Raw genomic sequence first — 19,633 nt, 5'->3', positions numbered from 1 at the left:
TAAAATAGGTACCCGTGAAAGTGCAACACGAAATTATTTCTGTGTACAGTATCATTTTGGTAACATTTTAACTTCCGATAAGCAGCATATCCTCAAAGAGAGCACAAAATTCATTTGTACAATTTCTTACATAAAATTTATTGAGCTACAATTAACCAAATTTTATTTTAATATGGTAACATAGGTTTTTAATTCACAAATATATCATTATAAAACAAGACTCATTCACTCTCATATATATCTCTCTCGTATACACTGCTAAAAAAAATAAAGGGAACACTTAAACAATACAACTCCATGTAAATCAAACTTCTGTGAAATCAAACTGTCCACTTAGGAAGCAACACTGACTGACAATTTTACATGCTGTTGGGCACGTTCAACTTTGTACAGAACAAAGCATTCAATGAGAATACAGTATTTCATTCATTCAGATCTAGGATGTGTTGTTGAGTGTTCCCTTTATTTTTTGATCAGTACTGTATATATAATCTCCCTGAAATAGTATACAGTGGTACCTCAAGATACGAACCCCTCGTCTTACGAACAACTCGAGATACGAACCCGGGGTTCAGAAAAAATTTGCCTCTTCTTACAAACTTTTTTCGTGTTACGAACGCCAAACCCAAACTTCCGGGTTCGGCGTTCGGGAGGCTGCTGGGAAGCCCCCCGGCTGTTTTAAAAAGTGACAGCTGGGCGGCGGGGCTTCCCAGCAGCCTCCGAACGCCGGACGTGGAAGTTCGGGTTTGGCGTTCGGCGTTCGGGAGGTCGCTGAGAAGCCCCCAGGCTGTTTTAAAAGGTGACAGCTGGGCGGCAGCGGTTTTTTGTGGGTATTTTTTTTTTTGGTTGCACGGATTGACTTTACATTGTTTCCTATGGGAAACAATGTTTCGTCTTACAAACATTTCGTCTTACAAACCTCCCCCTGGAACCAATTAGGTTCATAAGACAAGGTATGACTGTATATGTAAGTATACATATACAGTACATTACATTTTCTCGCATTTCCTTAACTAGTTGGTATGCCCCCATAATTTATGTATGTAAAGTATCGCTGCATCTCTAATAGATGGGCCATAATAAGGATGAAATCCAGCCAAAGTCTTCCATCTGCTGAATAAGAAGCAGGGTAGTTTTTAAGGTGCCGTCAATGAATAGAAGTAATATACTTTGCAGGAGTGAGCTAAATTAAAATCAGACATATGAACTTTGGTACAGAGCCTCATGTCTATTCTATTGAGCACTTGAGTTGCCATAATATCACATGTCCATGGAAGACTGAATATGCAGAGCTGCACTGCACACTGACGTAAACTCCATTTATTTGTTTTATTTCTGCTTTATATATCTCTCTGGGTCTTCAAGTGAGAAAATACATGGCAATCTCTTTCAGTTATCCAGTCTAGTAGCACTCGTGTTCCTGATAGACTTGATTCAACTGTACCCCCTCTATTTTTATAACCATCCTATGCATGAAGGAACTCTGCTTTATACAAGTAAAAATACAGTGGCCAGCAGATTTAGCTACATGCCACACTGCCACCTCTGGATAAAGAGAAAAGCAAATAGAAATTACTCGTTTCAATTTTCATTCCTAGAAATGGAAACATGCTAATTATCTGATATTTTCCTTTTTGATGTAAACAGTGAAATTTTAATTGATAAAAATATTCTCAATGTAATGTTTTCCCTTAAGATTACCACTTGAGTTTTTGGGTCATGTGGTTAAGTAACAGCCAAGACAATTTAAGATCAGGCTTCCCTTTTATTTATTTCTCATAGGAACAATATTTTATTCTTTCCCAATGAAATGAAAATAGCATACAGCAAATTAAAGTCATGGAACAGAAGTAGTAAAGTTTATAGTAAGGAAAGTGGCATGCCATCTTTTTTTTTAAAAAAACAAACAAACTTTGTTTAACAAAAAATATATTATACAATAAATGTGACTGCTCACAACAAATCAATCAACATGCAATTCATTTATTCACTTCAATACATCCTGCTTGGGCACCTTTAAGTTTTTCCAGCGCCTCAACACCACTTTGTATTTGTCATTCTCATTCTTCTCGGATGCTTTCCTTAGAACAACTCGCATAACTACAGCTGTTTCTGTTTCTTTGTCTTCTCCAAGAATGAGATCCAAGGTATCACCAACCTTTACCTGAAGGAGGGGGGAAAGAGGGGGGGGGGGAGAGAGAAAAATAGCCCATTTTTTAATTGATTGTATGAATAACTCGCCTGACATATTGATTTGAATGTTTTCACTCCCACCATTTTAAAGCTTGGAGGAAAGCTGCCAAGATGACTTTTTAATAGGTGTGCTTTTTTGCGGCATAAATGCCATGATTTGAGGATGTTGTGGTGCCTTAAGAACCCTCCTTGCCTTTCGCAAACTTTTGAAAACTCATCTATGTCGCGTGGAGGAATTGATATATCCTTTCCTTAACTGCCTTGACTTTATGCATGGTGTGTTTGGGTTGTATGGCTGTTTTTTAATAGGGTTTTTTAAAAACTGTTTTAACATTGGATTTGTATATGATGTTTTATTTGTTGTGAGCCGCTCCGAGTCCTTGGAGGGGCGGCGGCATACAAATCTAATAAATTATTATTATTAATTATTATGCATGTATAGGAAAAGGTTACTGAAAACCCATTATCAGACATTTCTAATCCATTAAACTGAAGAGCCACAGTAAAGAAGCTACAGCAGTAATAAAGCACAGCACCATAAACCATATACTGCACCCACGAGTCCACACTTGGAATACTGTATCCAATTTTGATCACTCAGCTACAAAAAAAGATGCTATGAGTCTAGAAAGAGTACAAAGAGAAATAAAAAGGTACCTGGAGGCTAAATTCTACAATACTTAAGGGAATTAAGTGGTGTTTAACCTAACAAAAGTTTTAAGGATGACATGATAGCTGCCTTGCAGTATTAGAGGGGTTGTCACAGAGAAGAGGAGGTTGACTTAATCTACAAAACATGGAAGCTTGTAAAAGAGAGATCCAACTTGGAACAAAGAAGATATTTCCTCACAGTTAGAACAATTAATCAAAACAACTCAATGGAAGTTTTAAAGAAAAAGGCAATCATGGTATATCAAGGTCTTCTGCCTTGAGAGGTGGGTTGGACTTGAAGACAGCTGAAGCCCCTTCCACCCCTGTGATTCTATTTTACTATTCCCATTCCATTCTGTCTATAGTTTACAAGCCACAACAATTGGGGTCATATAATCAAGCCAAACTCCTTATGATATACAGTGATCCCCCGGTTATTGCGTCCCCGACCATTGCGAACAGGGTAATTTGCGATTTTTGAACCCGGAAGTCAAAACACCATCTGCGCATGCGTGCCCTTTTTTTCTATGGGCACGCATGCGTAGATGGCGCCCGGCAGATCAGCTGCTGGGCGGCTTCCCTGGGTCTTCCCCCTCTTGCTGGCGGGAGGGCGAAGCCCCCCCCAGCACCCGCTCGCCCGCCCTTCGCCCGGGAAGTTCGCCAGGAGTCAGCGGAGAACGGCGCGCCTGTTTTAAAACGATCGGAGCTTTCCAATGAGTCCCGAAGACAAACGTCAAACTTCCGCGTTTGTCTTCGAGACTCATTGGAAAGCCGCGCGGGTGTTTTAAAACGTCCCCCGCCGACATGGGCTCGCTAGCACCCCCCCAAACCCGGGTTGGGGGTTTGGGGGGGTGCTAGCGAGCCCCCCATGTCGGCGGCGACGTTTTAAAACAGCCGCGCCGCCCCCAATCTTCAGCTCCTCGCTAGCGCTGCGGAAGTTAAAAACACCATCTGCACATGCGCAGATGGTGTTTTTACTTCCGCAGCGCTACTTCGCGAAAACCCGCTCATTGCGGGGGGTCCTGGAACGGAACCCTCGCAACGAGCGGGGGATCACTGTACTGTATGTGCGTCTGTTACCTTGCCTGTAAAATGACAATAGGTCAAATCAGCCTATATTCACATCACATGAATGGATGGCAGTGTAAGATTGGTAGGATGTGGCACTGAACAGTTTCTCTTCCCCCATTGCCTGAATTCCTTCACTGATTTTCAAAATAACATAGACCTCTTACTCTTAGAATCGAACATCATGCCTCTACTGCAATGTGCTAAACTTAATAATTTCCCCATAAGAATCAAATTATGCTATGATTAAATGGTTGTCGTTATTATTAACTGAATTTCTATGTGCTGAATCTACCAGATCTATGACAATTTATAGCCACATACAGGATAATAAAATGTTTATAGTAAAAATTAGCTACAGCCCCTAATAAAAGGGACAGTACAATATGCTTCAATCCTCCTCCTCCCAAAATAACAGTAATCATATACAGAAGAAGCAAAAAGTGCCAATGGTGAACAAACTCCAAAGCAAAAGTTTTCTTCAACTTCTGGAAGGCCATCAGTAAAAGAATCAGCCTCAGTATTAGGGGTGGGCTGTTCCACAGAATTTGCACTGAGATAGTGCCACCCCAGTCAAGTAAAAAACAACAACACCAAGGCATTGGTAGCAGCTTCTTCTTGGAGAACGTTAGGTCAACTGAGGTACCTTAGCCAAAAAGGAAAAAAAACAACAACCAACCAGGCAGTAACCATTAGCCTTCTTCTTAACTTATAGTTAAATCAGAGTTCTAGCCTAACACAATGAACAAAGAAGCCAGAATTCTTCAAAAGTGAAATAAAATATGAAGAATGCATGCTCAAAATTTTAGATGAACTTACTCCAATTGTTCATCTAACTTTAAATTATGTCTAAGAGATATACTGAACTAGCTCATTTTTGAAATGTAGTATTAGTTGTAATACAACATGCAACCTGTTACTTTAATAATTTGGTTATTGAAATGTAAACAGTTCTAGAAATAAAAATAAGCAGATGGTCAATAATAATAAACTTGGGTCTCAATGCTGTAAAAACAAATACAGTGATACCTCATCTTACAAACCCCTCATCGTACAAACTTTTCGAGATACAAACCCGGGGTTTAAGATTTCTTTGCCTCTTCTTACAAACTATTTTCACCTTACAAACCCACTGCTGCCGCTGGGATGCCCTGCCTCTGGACTTCCGTTGCCAGCCGAAGCTCCTGTTTTTGCGCTGCTGGGATTTCCCAGAGGCTCCCCTCCATGGGAAACCCCACCTCCTGACTTCTGTGTTTTTTTGATGCTGCAGTGGATTCCCAGCAGGGGAATCCCAGCATCACAAAAACGAGCACTTCGCTGGCAACAGAAGTCCAGAGGTGGGGTTTTCCAGTGAGGGGAACCTCAGTGAAATCGCAGTATCGCAAAAACACAGAGGCCTGGAGGTGGGGTTTCGAGGACTTTGGTGTTTATGCGATGCTGCGATTTCACTGAGGCTCCCCTTGCTGGGAAACCCCACCTCCGGACTTCCGTTGCCAGCGAAGCGCTCGTTTTTGCGATGCTAGGATTCCCCTGCAGCATCGAAAAAACACAAAAGTCTGGAGGTGGGGTTTCCCATGGAGGGGAGCCTCTGGAGAATCCCAGCAGCGCAAAAACAGGCGCTTCGGCTGGCAAAAGGGGTGAATTTTGGGCTTGCACCCATCAATCGCTTTTCCATTGATTCCTATGGGAAACATTGTTTCGTCTTACAAACTTTTCACCTTAAGAACCTTGTCCCGGAACCAATTAAGTTTGTAAGACAAGGTATCACTGTACATCTTTTATATGGTGCTGTGACCCTGTTTCACTAAGTAATATTTATGAGAATTAAATTCTATCCATAACACCTCATGTTAATTTAGGTTATACCGTGAATTTCAAAAAATCTTACCGATCTACTTTTCTTCCACAATTTTTCTCCATTCAGTCTAAGCTCACCATTGTAGAATGCATCTTCCACTTTGCTTTAAAACAAAAAGAACCCTATTTTTTAATATTCTTCCTATATATATATTTTTTTAAACAAAAATAAATACTAAGAATAATTTTTTCTACCGTTGCACTGTATGTACTGTACATAGATAGCTACATCAGTGGTTTTAAAGTGGTGACTTTAAAAAGTGTGGACTTCAACTCCCCAAATTATCCATACGGCAACGCCGACTGAAGAATTCTGGGAGTTTTCAAGGTTGAAAAACACTGAGCTAGATCATATCAATTAATATAACAATGTTTCATTTTAGCATTTCCCGCTCTATTGGAATTGATTCACTTTGTATGGACTTCCAGACACAGTAAGCTTTTACAGAAGGAAAATCAATGTTGCATTTCTTAAAGCCCAATAACGCTGCAAACCTATGCATATTTTTGATGAAGCAAATCCTATTAAGCTCACTCAGATTTTCCTGAAAGCAACATTTCAGAGAACCCAGTTATAAAATGAGTCATTCAAGTAAGTTAAAATAAACAGCTTTCAGGTCAAAAATACCAATCTTCTTATTATGTGATCAATTGAACAGTTCAGAGACTGTTGGTCTGTGATCAGAAATCGGGAACAATTTCTACTTAAATCTGTTTTGTTACCTTCTGCTAGTAAAATAACAAAGATTGATAACACATGTCTAATTTTTCTGCCCTTCATTCAAAGCTTTTTACTATGAATATTAATTATATCCTGAAACAAATGATAAAATCAAAGCAAGAAACCTGCATCATGGTGTCTGGAAGCGTTAATTACAGGAATAGCCAGGAGACTGCAAATTAAGAGCTATTTTGTTTGTTTTAATGACCATTAGCTGATGCTAATAGTTCTCATTATTTCTTTATAGCCAAATTTACAGTATGTAACTGTCCAGTTTGTTTTCATAGGGATTTTATTCACAAGCTACAAAAGTCATTTTAAATGACCTTCCCCAATTTAATGCTTTCCAGATGCTGTTACAACCAGCACCAGATTGGGAAAGGTTGATGAAGAATACTATTTCAACATACTAGTATTGGCAAAACCAAAAAAAGTATATTAATAGTCTCCCTAAGAGGGAAACCATTAACTAGCTTTCTCTTAGCAATGTTAAACAAAATATCATTAGCTAGATCATGTAATCCCTTTACTTAAATAACTTAGAAGTTATTTTAAACTTTTAGACTTACTTTCTTGCAATATCTAAACCAGATTTCAAGATTACATCGAATCGGAAAGACTGCACTAGTTTCTCAAGATCTTTGTAATTCTTCACTATGCTGGGATCATCTTCAAACTCATCTTCCGAATCAATTATCTCTTCCTCAGTGTCTTCCTCCTCCAAGTCTTCTTCCACAGTTTGTTTCACATTTTTATGTGAGCTTTTGTTAGTTTTGTGTCGGACCGAAATCCCTGTCACACTTTTTGACCATGGTATTAAAAATGCATGATGCTGAATGGGAGAAACACAGAAATGTTTGGGGAGAATTGTGGTTCTGGGATACTGGCTTGCAGCACAAAGAAAGGTCCTCCAAGGAGAGCTGAGTTTGTGTGGAGATTTGACCAGAAGTCCAAGCCAAACATTTAGATTTCTAAAAGCGCCAAGAAGCAATTTATACCCTGTCATAGCATACCCTGGAACAAAGGATTAAACAGTTAGGGCATTGCAAGTTAGAAATTTTCCAAGATAAACAATGCAACTTCTTACATATTCTAAAACAACAAGAGATGTAGGAAGGTATAGGATTCACAAAATCCCAAACCCATTAAACAATACGTGGCACTGAATTAATTCAATTTATTTCCGAATACAAAACGTGTGGCTCTATGATTTAAAAAAACAGAATGCCAGGGGCTAGGTTATAATCTTGCATATAAAAATCATCTATCCACAATCCAAAGAGTTACAAGATTTCTAGCTAGTATTTTTTGGTTGTCCTAGGTAGGGCTAGGCAACATAACACTGTGTTTCCCTCAAAATATGATCTATCCTGAAAGTAAGGCCAAGCCTAAATATACCGCAAAAATAAGACCTAGTGAAGGGAGTGATCGTGGCCAGCACGGGAAACAGTCCTTCCCTTTCCTGGTCACCTCAAGGCTGCTGGGCCACTTAACCGCGGCCCGCTGATCAGCTGATCCAGTTGTGTTTCTGTAGGTGCCTGGAGATATTTCCAGCGCACTCTTGCTAGCCACAGCCCTGCTCACACGAAGACTCATTCCTGGTGGAGTTTGGAGAGAAAGATTTCTGCTGCTTCTACTACTTTCCTTGCATGCAGCCCAAAGTTCACAAAAGGCAGAAGTAAAATGCCAAAGTCAACTCATACCCACATCTCGTGTATGGGACGCCCCAAACGAGCGCTAGGGCTGAGTTAGGGTTAAAAGAAGCCCTGCGTGGCCCCCGCCTACTTCCACTTCGCCTTTGGCAAGATGGTGGGCGCTGGAAGGGCACTGCCCGAAGTCTCTCTGCCGCTTGGTTTGGGACAGACCCAGATGCGGTGGGCAGGCAGAGCAGCTGCTTGGCCCGCTTGAATTGAGGGGATTTGGACAGCATTTGCGTGGCTGGGTAAAATCCTTGACTTCCAAGGCAGATGAAGCCCAGAGGAGGCTCTGTAAAGGAGCCCATTTCTCACATTGGATATGGGAAGCGCCATTCTGGGCCTCGGGGCACCTCCCTAAGTAGGCACTGAGTTGGAGGCAGCGGAGAGTCAATCTTCTTATGCAATTGCCTGCCCTGTGCCATTTTCAGTGTGTGTGTTTGAGAGAGAGAGAGAGGGAGAGGGAGAGGGAGGGAGAGAGAGAGAGAGAGAGAGAGAGAGGGAAACCAGCACCGGCAGGAATTGCAGGGGGCCCATTTCCTCCTCCCTCTTTTCTCAACAGCTGATCAGCACCCATTCGCCTAGCTACCCAGCCTGAGTCAGGTGGCGACCCGGAAAAAAGAGCGTGGGAAACGCGAAGCAAATTGTCACCCCAGAGAAAGACACTGGTGAGGTTGTAAGTCGAGGACTTAACAGTTCACTTGAACAATGATTGGTCAAGCCACTCCCACCCAGTCACATGACCATCAAGCCACACCCACAAAATAAGTAAAAAGTTTGGCTGCCCATTACTGCTTCTATCATAAGCACATGCTTCCTACAATCGCCTGTCCTTTTCTCAAGCAACAGCAGCTGGGTAGATGGGCCCCCCAATTCTGATAGGCCACATGGCTTTCTGCCTCACTGTAGCAGGACTCTAAGCAACACCCGCACAGCATAAAGTGTGGTCTCCGCTTGTTCCATAGCCACAAGATGAGCTGCGGAACAGAGGAGCCCTCAGCTGCAAAGTTGCCTAGCGCATTGGGCAGGGCTGGGGCTAGCAAGAATGCACCGGAAATATCTCCAGGTGCCCGGAGAAACAGAACCTCTGGCCCTCTCTGGATCAGCTGATCCACAGGCCGAGGTTAAGTGGCCAAGCAGCCATGAGGTGATCGTGTTTGCTGCCTCCTGCACCTCAGAATAAAATTTAAAAAGATCTCCCCGAAAATAAGGCCAAGCACTTATTTCGGGGGTCAAAAGAAAATAATTCAGGGTCTTATTTTCAGGGAAACCTGGTAGCACCGATGTCATAAAAATCTACAATGTTCACAGAACCATCCGCCAAAGTTCTGTACTACACATTCACAATAATTCAACGGCTTACATTAACTTACCGGCAAGTAATTATCCCTTTCCTCCTCTTTCCTGATACTAACCCACACAAACACTATTTATAAACAAGGCATTGAAGAATAGTGGGAGAAATCTATCACTTTATCCATGAATCCACTGTTTTGCTGGTCTATGACTAACAAAAATTGAACTGAGTCTACTGTGATGATCCATATTTTGAAAAATGGGTTGGGAATGCAGGCTTCAATGAAATCTTCATTATTTTCTCAAGAGAGTTAGATTTAGAAATGAAGCATAGACCTGCTTTGACAGTTCATTTTTTTAAGAAAAGAAAGCCAAGCCTACATATTATTGATTTAATATTTATTTCTTCTTGTGCAGGCAATTTAAAGCAGTTTCCAATCAAATAATAATTTAATTAGTAAACTTCAATAAATTAAAGCAGTGCAAAAGATGAGAGAGAAAAAAAATCCAAAGCCTTTCACTACAAATGCCCAACTATGAGTAACAGCAAAATAACAACAGATCAACTGTAGTACTGGGTGCACAACAATATCTCCTCTGATCACCTCAGTAACCAACATGCCCTATAAAGGCAAAAGCAGACTTTATAAAACAGACTTAAAGGCAAAAGCAGAATCCCATTCCCTGATTTCCAAAGGCACTCTTTTGTCAAAAAACAAGATCATGAACTTGGTTTGGTAGTTAATTGGTAGCCAGTCGGTTGCTTTCATAAAGATGCAATGTGTGCATAGTTAGATCCCTCACTTATCCAAACATGAGGCTACCAGAGTATGAACAATAGCAGCTAGGTTTTCATATGGAAGAAAAAACTACAGCCAATGCAACAAGAGATTTGGGTAGAGACTTGAAAAATCACTGGGTCCTTTAGTATTAATTACTATTCCAGGAACATCTGCAACTATTCAAGTCTATTCAAAACTATTCAAGTCCACACCCTTGCCAAAACAATAAAAACCTTACGTCAAATCAAATTCCACTCCAGGGCAGATTCACTAATTCGCCAACCTGAAATCTATCAACCATGAGCTGTTATGAGAAAATCCCACTTCAGTTTATTGGGCCCCATCCATCCCATACAGAATCTAGATACTCATTCAAAATCTGCCTGTTTTCTCTTCATTTAAGTGTCACGAAGAAGTAATCTGCATGTCTTTAACATCTGATGACATTTCACGTCCAAACTCCTGAGGATCATCATATATATGTTTTATTTTTTTATTTTATTTTATTAATAGAGTTGAAAGGGACCGTTAGGTCATCGAGTCCAACCCCCTGCCTGAGCAGGAAACCCTACAGCACCCCAGCCAAATGGAAGTCCAATCTCCTCTTGAAGGTGTCCAGAGTTGGGGAGTTCACCACCTCCCCTGGCAGGCAGTTCCATTGGTTGATCGCTCTGACCGTCAGGAAGTTCTTCCTTATTTCCAGGTTGAATCTCTCCTTGGTCAGCTTCCAACCATTGTTCCTCGTCCGGCCCTCTGGTGCCCTGGGGAATAAAGAGACCCCCTCCTCACCGTGGCAACCCCTCAAGTATCTGTAAACTGTAAACTGCTATCATGTTAAATCAAGGATCGACAAACCCAGGCGCCTGGTCGCCAGTGGCGCCTAGAAAATGTTGTCTGGCGCCTAGAAAATGTTGCCTGCTGTACTGTATGTATACAGCAGTGTTTTTCACGAGGTGGCTCCTGCAAGTGGGAGCTCCAGGGCTGAGGCTTCAGCCCTGGAGCTCCCACTTGCAGAAGCCGCCCCCCGGCTATTGCCCGCCGCCGCCGCTACCCGCGCACCCCAAAATACCCCCCCTGCGTGCCCTTTTCCATGGGCGCGCAGTCCCCATTCCCCTGCCTGCCTGGGGGGGGGGCGGGGGCGGGGAGGCGCCGGCAGTAGAAGGCGCAGCCCCCGCCCGCCCGATCCGCTCCCTCTCCTCCTCTTCCGCTGAAAGAAACGCGCGGAAGCTGCCTTTTGACTCCGATGCTTTGCTGCTCGTGGGGGGGGGGGGGGGTTGGCGGTGCCCCCGCCCGCCCGATCCGCTGCCTCTCCTCTTCCGCGGAAAGGCAAAGGGCGCGCCCCGCCGCTTAGGCTTTTGCTGCTTCTGGAGGGGTGGGCGCCGATCCCCCCCCCTTCCAGGAGCAGCAAAAGCCTAAGCGACGGGGCGCGCTTTTTGCCTTTTGACTCCGATGCTTTGCTGCTCGTGGGGGGGGGGGGGGTTGGCGGTGCCCCCGCCCGCCCTATCCGCTGCCTCTCCTCTTCCGCGGAAAGGCAAAGGGCGCGCCCGGCCGCTTAGGCTTTTGCTGCTTCTGGAGGGGTGGGCGCCGATCCCCCCCCCTTCCAGGAGCAGCAAAAGCCTAAGCGACGGGGCGCGCTTTTTGCCTTTTGACTCCGATGCTTTGCTGCTCGTGGGGGGGGGGGGGTTGGCGGTGCCCCCGCCCGCCCTATCCGCTGCCTCTCCTCTTCCGCGGAAAGGCAAAGGGCGCGCCCGGCCGCTTAGGCTTTTGCTGCTTCTGGAGGGGTGGGCGCCGATCCCCCCCCCTTCCAGGAGCAGCAAAAGCCTAAGCGACGGGGCGCGCTTTTTGCCTTTTGACTCCGATGCTTTGCTGCTCGTGGGGGGGGGTGGTTGGCGGTGCCCCCGCCCGCCCTATCCGCTGCCTCTCCTCTTCCGCGGAAAGGCAAAGGGCGCGCCCGGCCGCTTAGGCTTTTGCTGCTTCTGGAGGGGTGGGCGCCGATCCCCCCCCCTTCCAGGAGCAGCAAAAGCCTAAGCGACGGGGCGCGCTTTTTGCCTTTTGACTCCGATGCTTTGCTGCTCGTGGGGGGGGGGGGGGGTTGGCGGTGCCGATGCCAAATGCTTTCCCTCCGTGGTGGGGGGTGCAGGGCAGGCGCAGTCAGCCCCAGGAGACAAAGATGGAATGAGAGAAAGGAAAGAGAGAGAAAGGGAGGGAGAGAAAGAAAAAGTGAGAGATAGAAAGGATAGAGAGAAAGGGAATGAGAGAAAGGAAAGAGAGAGAAAGAGAGGGGGAGAAGGAAAGAGTGAGAGATAGAAAGGATAGAGAGAAAGAGGGAATGGAAAGAGAGAGAAAGGGAGGGAGAGAAGGAAAGAGTGAGAGATAGAAAGGATAGAGAGAAAGAGGGAATGAGAGAAAGGAAAGAGAGAGAGAGAGAAAATAAGAGAGAGAGAGCAACAGAGAGAGAAAGAACAAGAGAGAGAAAGCATGAGAGAGAGAAAGAACAAGAGAGAGAGAAAATAAGAGAACAAGAGAGAGAAAAAGATAGCAAGAGAGAGAGAAAGCAAGACAGATAGGGAGAGGAAAGGAGAGTGAGAGAAATGAGAACAAAAAGGGGAGAAAAAAGGAGAAATGAGAAAATGATTGAGGCAGAGAATGAGAGGAGAGTGAAACAAAAGAGAGAGAGAGGTGATTCTTGAAGCATATGGTAAAAAGCACCCAAATAATAAGAAAACCCCCCCAGCCCACACCTGTTTTTGAAAAGGATAAAAGAGAAAAAAACCCCAGCCCTCAACTGGTTTTGGAAATGGTTGGAGTGTGTATACATACACACACATAAGGGGGGGAGAGAGACAGGGATGGAAAAAGAGGAGAAGTGAGAGGGAGAAGGAATGAGGGAAAAAGGGAGGAAGAGAGAGAAATGAGAAACACGAGAGAGAAAAGGGGGAAAGACAGGAGAAGTACCCAGAAATGAGACAGTGGTATAAATTTCAGGAGGGATGATTGATGATTGACTGTATTTATAAGGGGATGTTACATGGGATTGTATATATGAGGGGGTTATTTATGTATGTATGTATGTATGTATGTATGTATGTATGTATGTATGTATGTATTATTTATTTATTTATTAGATTTGTGTCATTTTGGTTGGTGGTGTGCCCCAGGATTTTGTAAATGTAAAAAATGTGCCGCGGCTCAAAAAAGGTTGAAAATCACTGGTATACAGTATATTTTTCCCGCCTTGTGTTTACGCCCAGAAATGGTACATCTTGGCTTCCGTAGCTCCGCCCATCAACCTCGGAGCGAGCTGCTTTCCCAGCGTCCCCTGCGCTTGCGTGCGTCTCTCCCTCCCCCCCTTGCCTCCATTCCGCCTCCTACTCGAACCCCTTCACTCCCCCCCACCGCACACAGACGCTCCGATCTTGGCCGCTCACCCCGCCTTCGGAGAGAAGCGGAAGCCCCTCCCCTCCCGGCGTGAGGTTTTGTTCATTCCTCCTCCGGCCGCGTGCGCGGTGACTTCCGACCAGTAACCCCTCCTCCCCCCTCCCCCCCTCACCCGCGTCCCCGGCCCGGTCTCCCTTTCCTTCTTCTCTGTTTCGGTTTCTGACTAACGGTCTCCCCTCGGATCCCGACGGGAGTACAGCAGAGCCGGCTCGGCGGAGCCAGGCCTGCGCCGGGGGGGAGGGGGTGAAAGCGATGTCAGGTGGAGACTCGGCAAAAAACCAAGTTTGCTTAAAAAAAATTCTGGCTCCTAAATTTTTTGGCTGGCTCCTAGATTCTGAACAACTTTGTCGACCCCTGTGTTAAATAGCATTAAGGAAAATTAGCCCTTTATGGCATCACAGAATGTCCAGGCACACTGACACATGCTATTTTCCAAGACCAAAACTCAATTCTGCCCTAAATCGTCAGAAAGGAATGAAATTAGTGTTTTCCAAGAAAATCTGAACTGTACAAATATTACATTCTCCAGGACTTTGCCCTAAACAGAAATACAGTATAATGATGGTAGCAATAGTATTAATAGTAATCCCCTGGATCCAGAGAGTGTTTCTTCAAAAATGGACAGCATTAAACCTTTAAAATTAGGCATATTAATTCATCATTCAAGAGCCGGAGTGGCGCAGTGGTTAGAGTGCAGCACTACTTCAGCTAGCTGCTGGCTGTAGTTCAGCAGTTCAAATCTCACCACCAGCTCAAAGCCTTCCATTTTTCCAAGGTGGGTAAAATGAGGACCCAGACTGTTGGGGACAATATGCTGATTCTGTAAACCACTTAGAGAGGGCTGTAAAGCACTGTGAAGTGGTATATAAGTCTAAATGCTATTGCTAAGGGTATCAATTCATCAAAGGAATGTAAAAGCTCTACGCTCTATCTCAGGGGTCTCCAACCTTGACAACATTAAGACTTGTGAACTTCAACTCCCAGAGTTGCTCAGCCAAGCTTTGCTGTAGAATGCAGAGATTTTTTCCTTTGATGAATTGATACCCCTAATTTTAAAGGTTTAATGCTGTCCACTTTTGAAGAAGCGCTCTCTGGAGCCAAAGGATTACTATTACAGTATAACGATTTTGCTACAATCATTATATTTCAGTTTAGGACAAAGTGCCAGAGAAGATAATATTTGTACAGTTCAGATTTTCTTGGAAAACACTAATTTTGTTCCTTTCTGGGAGTTGAAGTCCACAAGTCTTTAAAATTGTTAAGGTTGGAGACCCTTGCTCTACATAATCAATCCCATTTTGTTATTTGCAAATCAGCCAAGATGGTCAAAGATCAAAGGAGTAGCAGTCCGCCTCTTAGTAGAAGCAACTCCATGCAGTTTTCAGCTTGTAAATTTTATGCTCCGGACTGCTAGTAACTTTCTATCTGGATCTAAACCGCAGCACTGAACTGGGAAACTCGAATAGTAGTAGAAAAGTATTCATGCAAACTCTCAGGGCAATGCAACATGCCTTAAAATCAGGACTCCCCAAACTTGGCAACTTTAAGAGTTGTGAAACTTCAACTCCCAGAGTTCTCCAGACAGCAGAGCTGATGCTAGTTTGGCAACTTTAAGTGTTGTGGGACTTCAACTCCCAGAGTTCTCCAGACAGCAGAGCTGGCTGGAGAATTCTGGGAATTGAAGTCCACAAGTCCTAAAGTCGCCAACTTTGCAGCCCTCTGCCTTAAATCAATACAATACTATTGCAACTGAATTGACTTTGTCAACGGTCCCACACAATATATGTCCTGCAGAAGACCCATTAACAACAAGGAGCCACGTATGTACAAGGGATCAGACCATCTCAAGCGTCGTCGCCATTGACTTGGAACGGCAGACGAATGAATAAGGTCGCAGCCGCATTCGCAGAGGGCATTGGTGAGCCTCAAGGTCGAATTCAAAGGAACCCTACCGTAAATACGGTTCAAACCGCGCTGCGATCCCCCGACCGAGCAATTCCCCGCAGAGGATCAGAACATGCGCCGCGTGCGCCACCCCCACCCTCTGCCCGGTTGCCTAGCGGCCCCGCGTCCGATCCCGGCCTCCCTGCGCCAGAAAACGACAGAAAGGAACCGGAAAGCGCTGGCTCTTCGCCCGCCCCCGCCTGCCTGGCCTGCTCTATCATCCAGCCGGCCACGCTACCTGCCTCCGGCTGGAGTTCGCAGCTCAAACCCTGCTGCGCGGCCCCAGCTCTGTGCCCGTCCTTCTCAGAGTTTTTTTCCGTAGGATCAAAGGGCAGCGGCTGAGGCGGAGCCAAGGGTTTGGAGGTTTTTTTGGTCGGCGACAGCGACCCCTGCTGGAAAGGAGAACCTCGGAGGACTTGGCGGCTCTATAGGCCGAAATCTTCCAATTCTCCGTTGGGTTCTTCCCGAGGCTCAGAAGAACAAAGCCAGAAGGTGCGGGTGGGGAGGGTGGTGAATCCGATCTAAGGAGAGCTTGGTCTCACTTTACAACCGGATGGGCTTCAGAAAGGCGGGACGACTTCGGAAAGATACCGCCGTTTCTGTTTCTGCGTAGCGTATTCCGTTGCCCCCCCCCCCCAACAGAATGCCCTACGCCAGTAGTAGGCAAAGTTGACTCTTCTATGACTTGTGGACTGCAACTCCCAGAATTCCTGAGCCAATCATGCTAGCTGAGGAATTCTGGGAGTTGAAGTTCACATGTCATAGAAGAGCCAACTTTGCCTACCCCTGCCGTATGCAACTAGACTTGCAATCCTAGGTTTAGAAAGCTTAGAACTATGTCGTCAAAATCATCTGCTACAACGTCCTTCCTGTCAACGACTACTTCAGCTTCAACCAGAACAACACACGAGCACATGACAGATACAAACTTAAAGTAAACCGCTCCAAACACGACTGCAGGAAATATGACTTTAGTAACCGACTAGTTGATGCATGGAACTCACTACCTAACTCTGTAGTATCATCACCTAACCCTGAAAACTTTACCCTTAGACCAGTGATGGGCTACCAAAATTTTTACTACCACACTGTGGGCGTGGTTTATGCATTTCGTTTCAACATCTTTTAGTGCTGATTGATTGATTGATTGATTGATTGATTGATTGGATTTATATGCCACCTTTTTCGAGCCGACTCAGGATGGTGTACAACAATTGGGTATTTTGGGGTGGAGCTCCATTTTTGCTACTGCACTGCGTTCCCCCTTGTCTGGGCAGTAGCCAACTCCTGATTATCTGCTATATAAAGTGTATGTACACACAAACACGCACAGCTCTTCTAAAATTATACACATTCAACCTCATTTAATGTGATAGGAAAAACATACCCAGAGCCCAGAAATGGGGGAAAAATATCAAAAGTTTGCTACCGGTACTGTGTATCTCAGTGTTTCCCAACCTTGACAACTTGAAGATATTTGGACTTCAACTCCCAGAATTCCCCAGCCAGCATTCACTGGCTGGGGAATTCTGAGAGTTGAAGTCCAAATATCTTCAAGTTGCCAAGGTTGGGAAACACTGGTGTACCTGACCAAAATTTTGCTACCGGTACTGCGTACCTGACCGTACCCATAGGAGCCCACCACTACCTTAGTCTATCCACTGTTGACTTCTCCCAATTCCTAAGAGGTCAGTAAGGAGCATGCATAAGTGCATCAGCGTTCCTTCCGTCCCCTGTCCTAATGTTTCTCTCTTACTAGAATAGAATAGAATTCTTTATTGGCCAAGTGTGATTGGACACACAAGGAATTTGTCTTTGGTGCATATGCTCTCAGTGTACATTTGTCAAGAATCGTGAGGTACAATACTTAATGATTGTCATAAGGGTGAAATAAGCAATGAGGAAATAATATTAATAAAAATCTTAATACAAGCAACAAGTTACAGTCATACAATCATAAGTGGGAGGAAATGGGTGATAGGGATGATTAGAAAAATACTAGTATGTATATAAATATTGTTATATCTTTGTATACCACCAATATATACTTGACAAAACAAACAAACAAATAAATACATTTTGCAGTGTGGTATACTGGTGTGTCCAAACTTGGCAACTTTGATTCCTGTGGACTTCAACTACCAGAATTCCTCGGCCAGCTTTGCTTTAATAGATGTGGACTTCAGCTGGCTGAAGAATTCTGGGAATTAAAGTCCACAGGTCTTAAAGTGGGCAAAATTGGAGACCCCTGGTATATTTATTTATTTATTAATTTTCTTTATGCCACCCTTCTCCTTAGACTTAGACAGGGTGGCTTACAACATGTTAGCAATAGCCCTTTTTAACAGAGCCAGCATATTGCCCCCATAATCCGGGTCCTCATTTTACCCACCTCGGAAGGATGGAAGGCTGAGCCTGTGATGAGATTTGAACTGCTGACCTGACCTATTTAACGCCTGGTGTACAGGGTATTACTCTGCTCCGCTTCCGACCGTTCTCAGTTTGTGAACTTTCCTCTAGAAAGATGCTGATTTTAAATTATGATGTTAGACATTTCCCAAACATAAATCACTCAAAGCAACAACTGCAATTAATAAATCTATACGGGAAGATGGATAGCATTTCCTTCAGTATGGCCCTGTTGGGTAAACATGTTTTCACCATAGAAGAAACATCATTATAAATGACTATTGCAAATTAATCCCATCCATAATTTCAGAAACACAATCTAGCATAAATACTTTTTCCATTACCATTTTAGCCACACCATACTCTTGTGAGGTAGGTAAATCAGGGATCTGAACTCGCACCACACCATCATAATCTCAATATTTTAACTACAAAACCTTACCGGTCCTTGCAAGCCATTTCCATTTTCTTTTTGCAACTAATAATAATAAAACAACAACAACAAAAACCCCAGGTGCCCCAGAACAGCCAAAATTTCTTATCTAGGCCAACAGTCTTTTAAATCCAGTCAGCTGGTCACATGAAAAATGTACAAGAGAGATGTTCCTTGGTCCCTCTTCCAAAAATTATCAGCCACTCGATCTTAATTTGAAGATGCCTTTCTTATTCTGAAAGCAACCAAAGGTATCATTTGAGTGCCAGCTTCCCCTACATTGTTTTTTAGGAAAGAGGTTTTCCATGTTCCTTTGCCATAGACATCAGGAATTTTGCATAACTTTCTTCAATTTGTAAGGTACACATTTTTCATTGGGTTTATTGTTGCTGCTGTTTGGCAGGGGTGTCAAACTCACGGCCCGTGGGCCAGATGTGTTCATGTGCTGGCCATGCCCACCCTCAGTTTAGCAAAGGGGGAACTGATACATCACATGATGACAATCTGACCATGTGAGTTTGACCCCTGTTGTATGGTTTCCCCACCATTTGTTAGTAGCAAATGTTAAGATGCAGTAGATAAGTACTGGAAGAGAAAGAAAGCTTCTTGCTGCACCTCTGTGCTGGTATAGAGGAGTATAGAGATAACCTTGGAGAAGAAATGCAACAACCAACATCAGTTTGAGCAGGTTAGAAAGAAACTCAAGACTGCTCCACTATCAAACTGCCCAAGGAGCGGCTGATACAGTTCTACAGAGGAATTATTGAGTCTGCCATCTGCACCTCTATAATTGTCTGGTTCAGTTCTGCAACCCAACAAGACAGACACAGACTTCAGGGGATAATCAGAACTGCAGAAAAAACAATTGCTGCCAACCTGTCTGTTTCCTGACCTGGCTTACCTTGAAGGGTTGACAGCCAATCTGCTGATTTAAGGAGCCTACCATGCTGAAGTAAAATCTAGCTCTCTACCTTAGTATCTTTTAAGTACTGAGTGGGAGAGGGACATTTTAACAGTCTCTTGATTCATGTAGAAATGTTGAGTCAGCCACAGCCTTGCAGTTTGTGTCCTGTTTTGCCAAGGGCATAAAACCATACTGCTTAGCACAGGCTTCCTGTTAAATCCAGAAAGGAAGGAAGGAAGAGAA

The 19,633-nt window shown here is 44.1% G+C and overlaps 1 protein-coding gene across 3 annotated transcripts; it reads right to left on the bottom strand.

Annotated features, from left to right (window-relative positions):
• Positions 1–1,745: 1,745 nt before the first annotated feature.
• On the bottom strand, positions 1,746–15,988 carry MTRES1 (mitochondrial transcription rescue factor 1). 3 transcript variants are annotated; one of them, XM_070733289.1, is made up of 4 exons: positions 15,883–15,988; positions 7,060–7,504; positions 5,801–5,873; positions 1,746–2,164 (listed from the first exon to the last, which is right to left on the bottom strand). In XM_070733289.1, the coding sequence occupies exons 2-4, from the start codon at positions 7,494–7,496 to the stop codon at positions 1,988–1,990; spliced, it is 687 nt and encodes a 228-aa protein (XP_070589390.1). In that variant the 5' UTR covers positions 7,497–7,504; positions 15,883–15,988; the 3' UTR covers positions 1,746–1,987. The 3 variants fall into 3 exon arrangements, with proteins under 3 accessions (XP_070589390.1, XP_070589389.1, XP_070589388.1); XM_070733288.1 differs by having other exon boundaries at positions 15,887–15,975; XM_070733287.1 differs by lacking the exon at positions 15,883–15,988 and adding an exon at positions 15,653–15,743.
• Between the last annotated feature and the right edge of the window lie 3,645 nt (positions 15,989–19,633).

Source organism: Erythrolamprus reginae, chromosome 1 (assembly GCF_031021105.1).
Source record: "Erythrolamprus reginae isolate rEryReg1 chromosome 1, rEryReg1.hap1, whole genome shotgun sequence".
NCBI classification, from domain to species: Eukaryota; Metazoa; Chordata; class Lepidosauria; order Squamata; family Dipsadidae; genus Erythrolamprus; species Erythrolamprus reginae.
This window is presented reverse-complemented; position numbering and strand designations above follow the sequence as displayed.

What these genes read in the sequence shown, in the direction of transcription:
- MTRES1 (XM_070733289.1), bottom strand. Translation starts at nt 7,496, where the DNA reads ATGACAGGGTATAAATTGCTTCTTGGCGCTTTTAGAAATCTAAATGTT. An exon ending in GGTTTAGATATTGCAAGAAA is followed by an intron (nt 5,874 to 7,059) that starts GTAAGTCTAAAA and finishes TTTGTTTTAAAG; the next exon opens with CAAAGTGGAAGATGCATTCT. An exon ending in TGTGGAAGAAAAGTAGATCG is followed by an intron (nt 2,165 to 5,800) that starts GTAAGATTTTTT and finishes CCCCTCCTTCAG; the next exon opens with GTAAAGGTTGGTGATACCTT.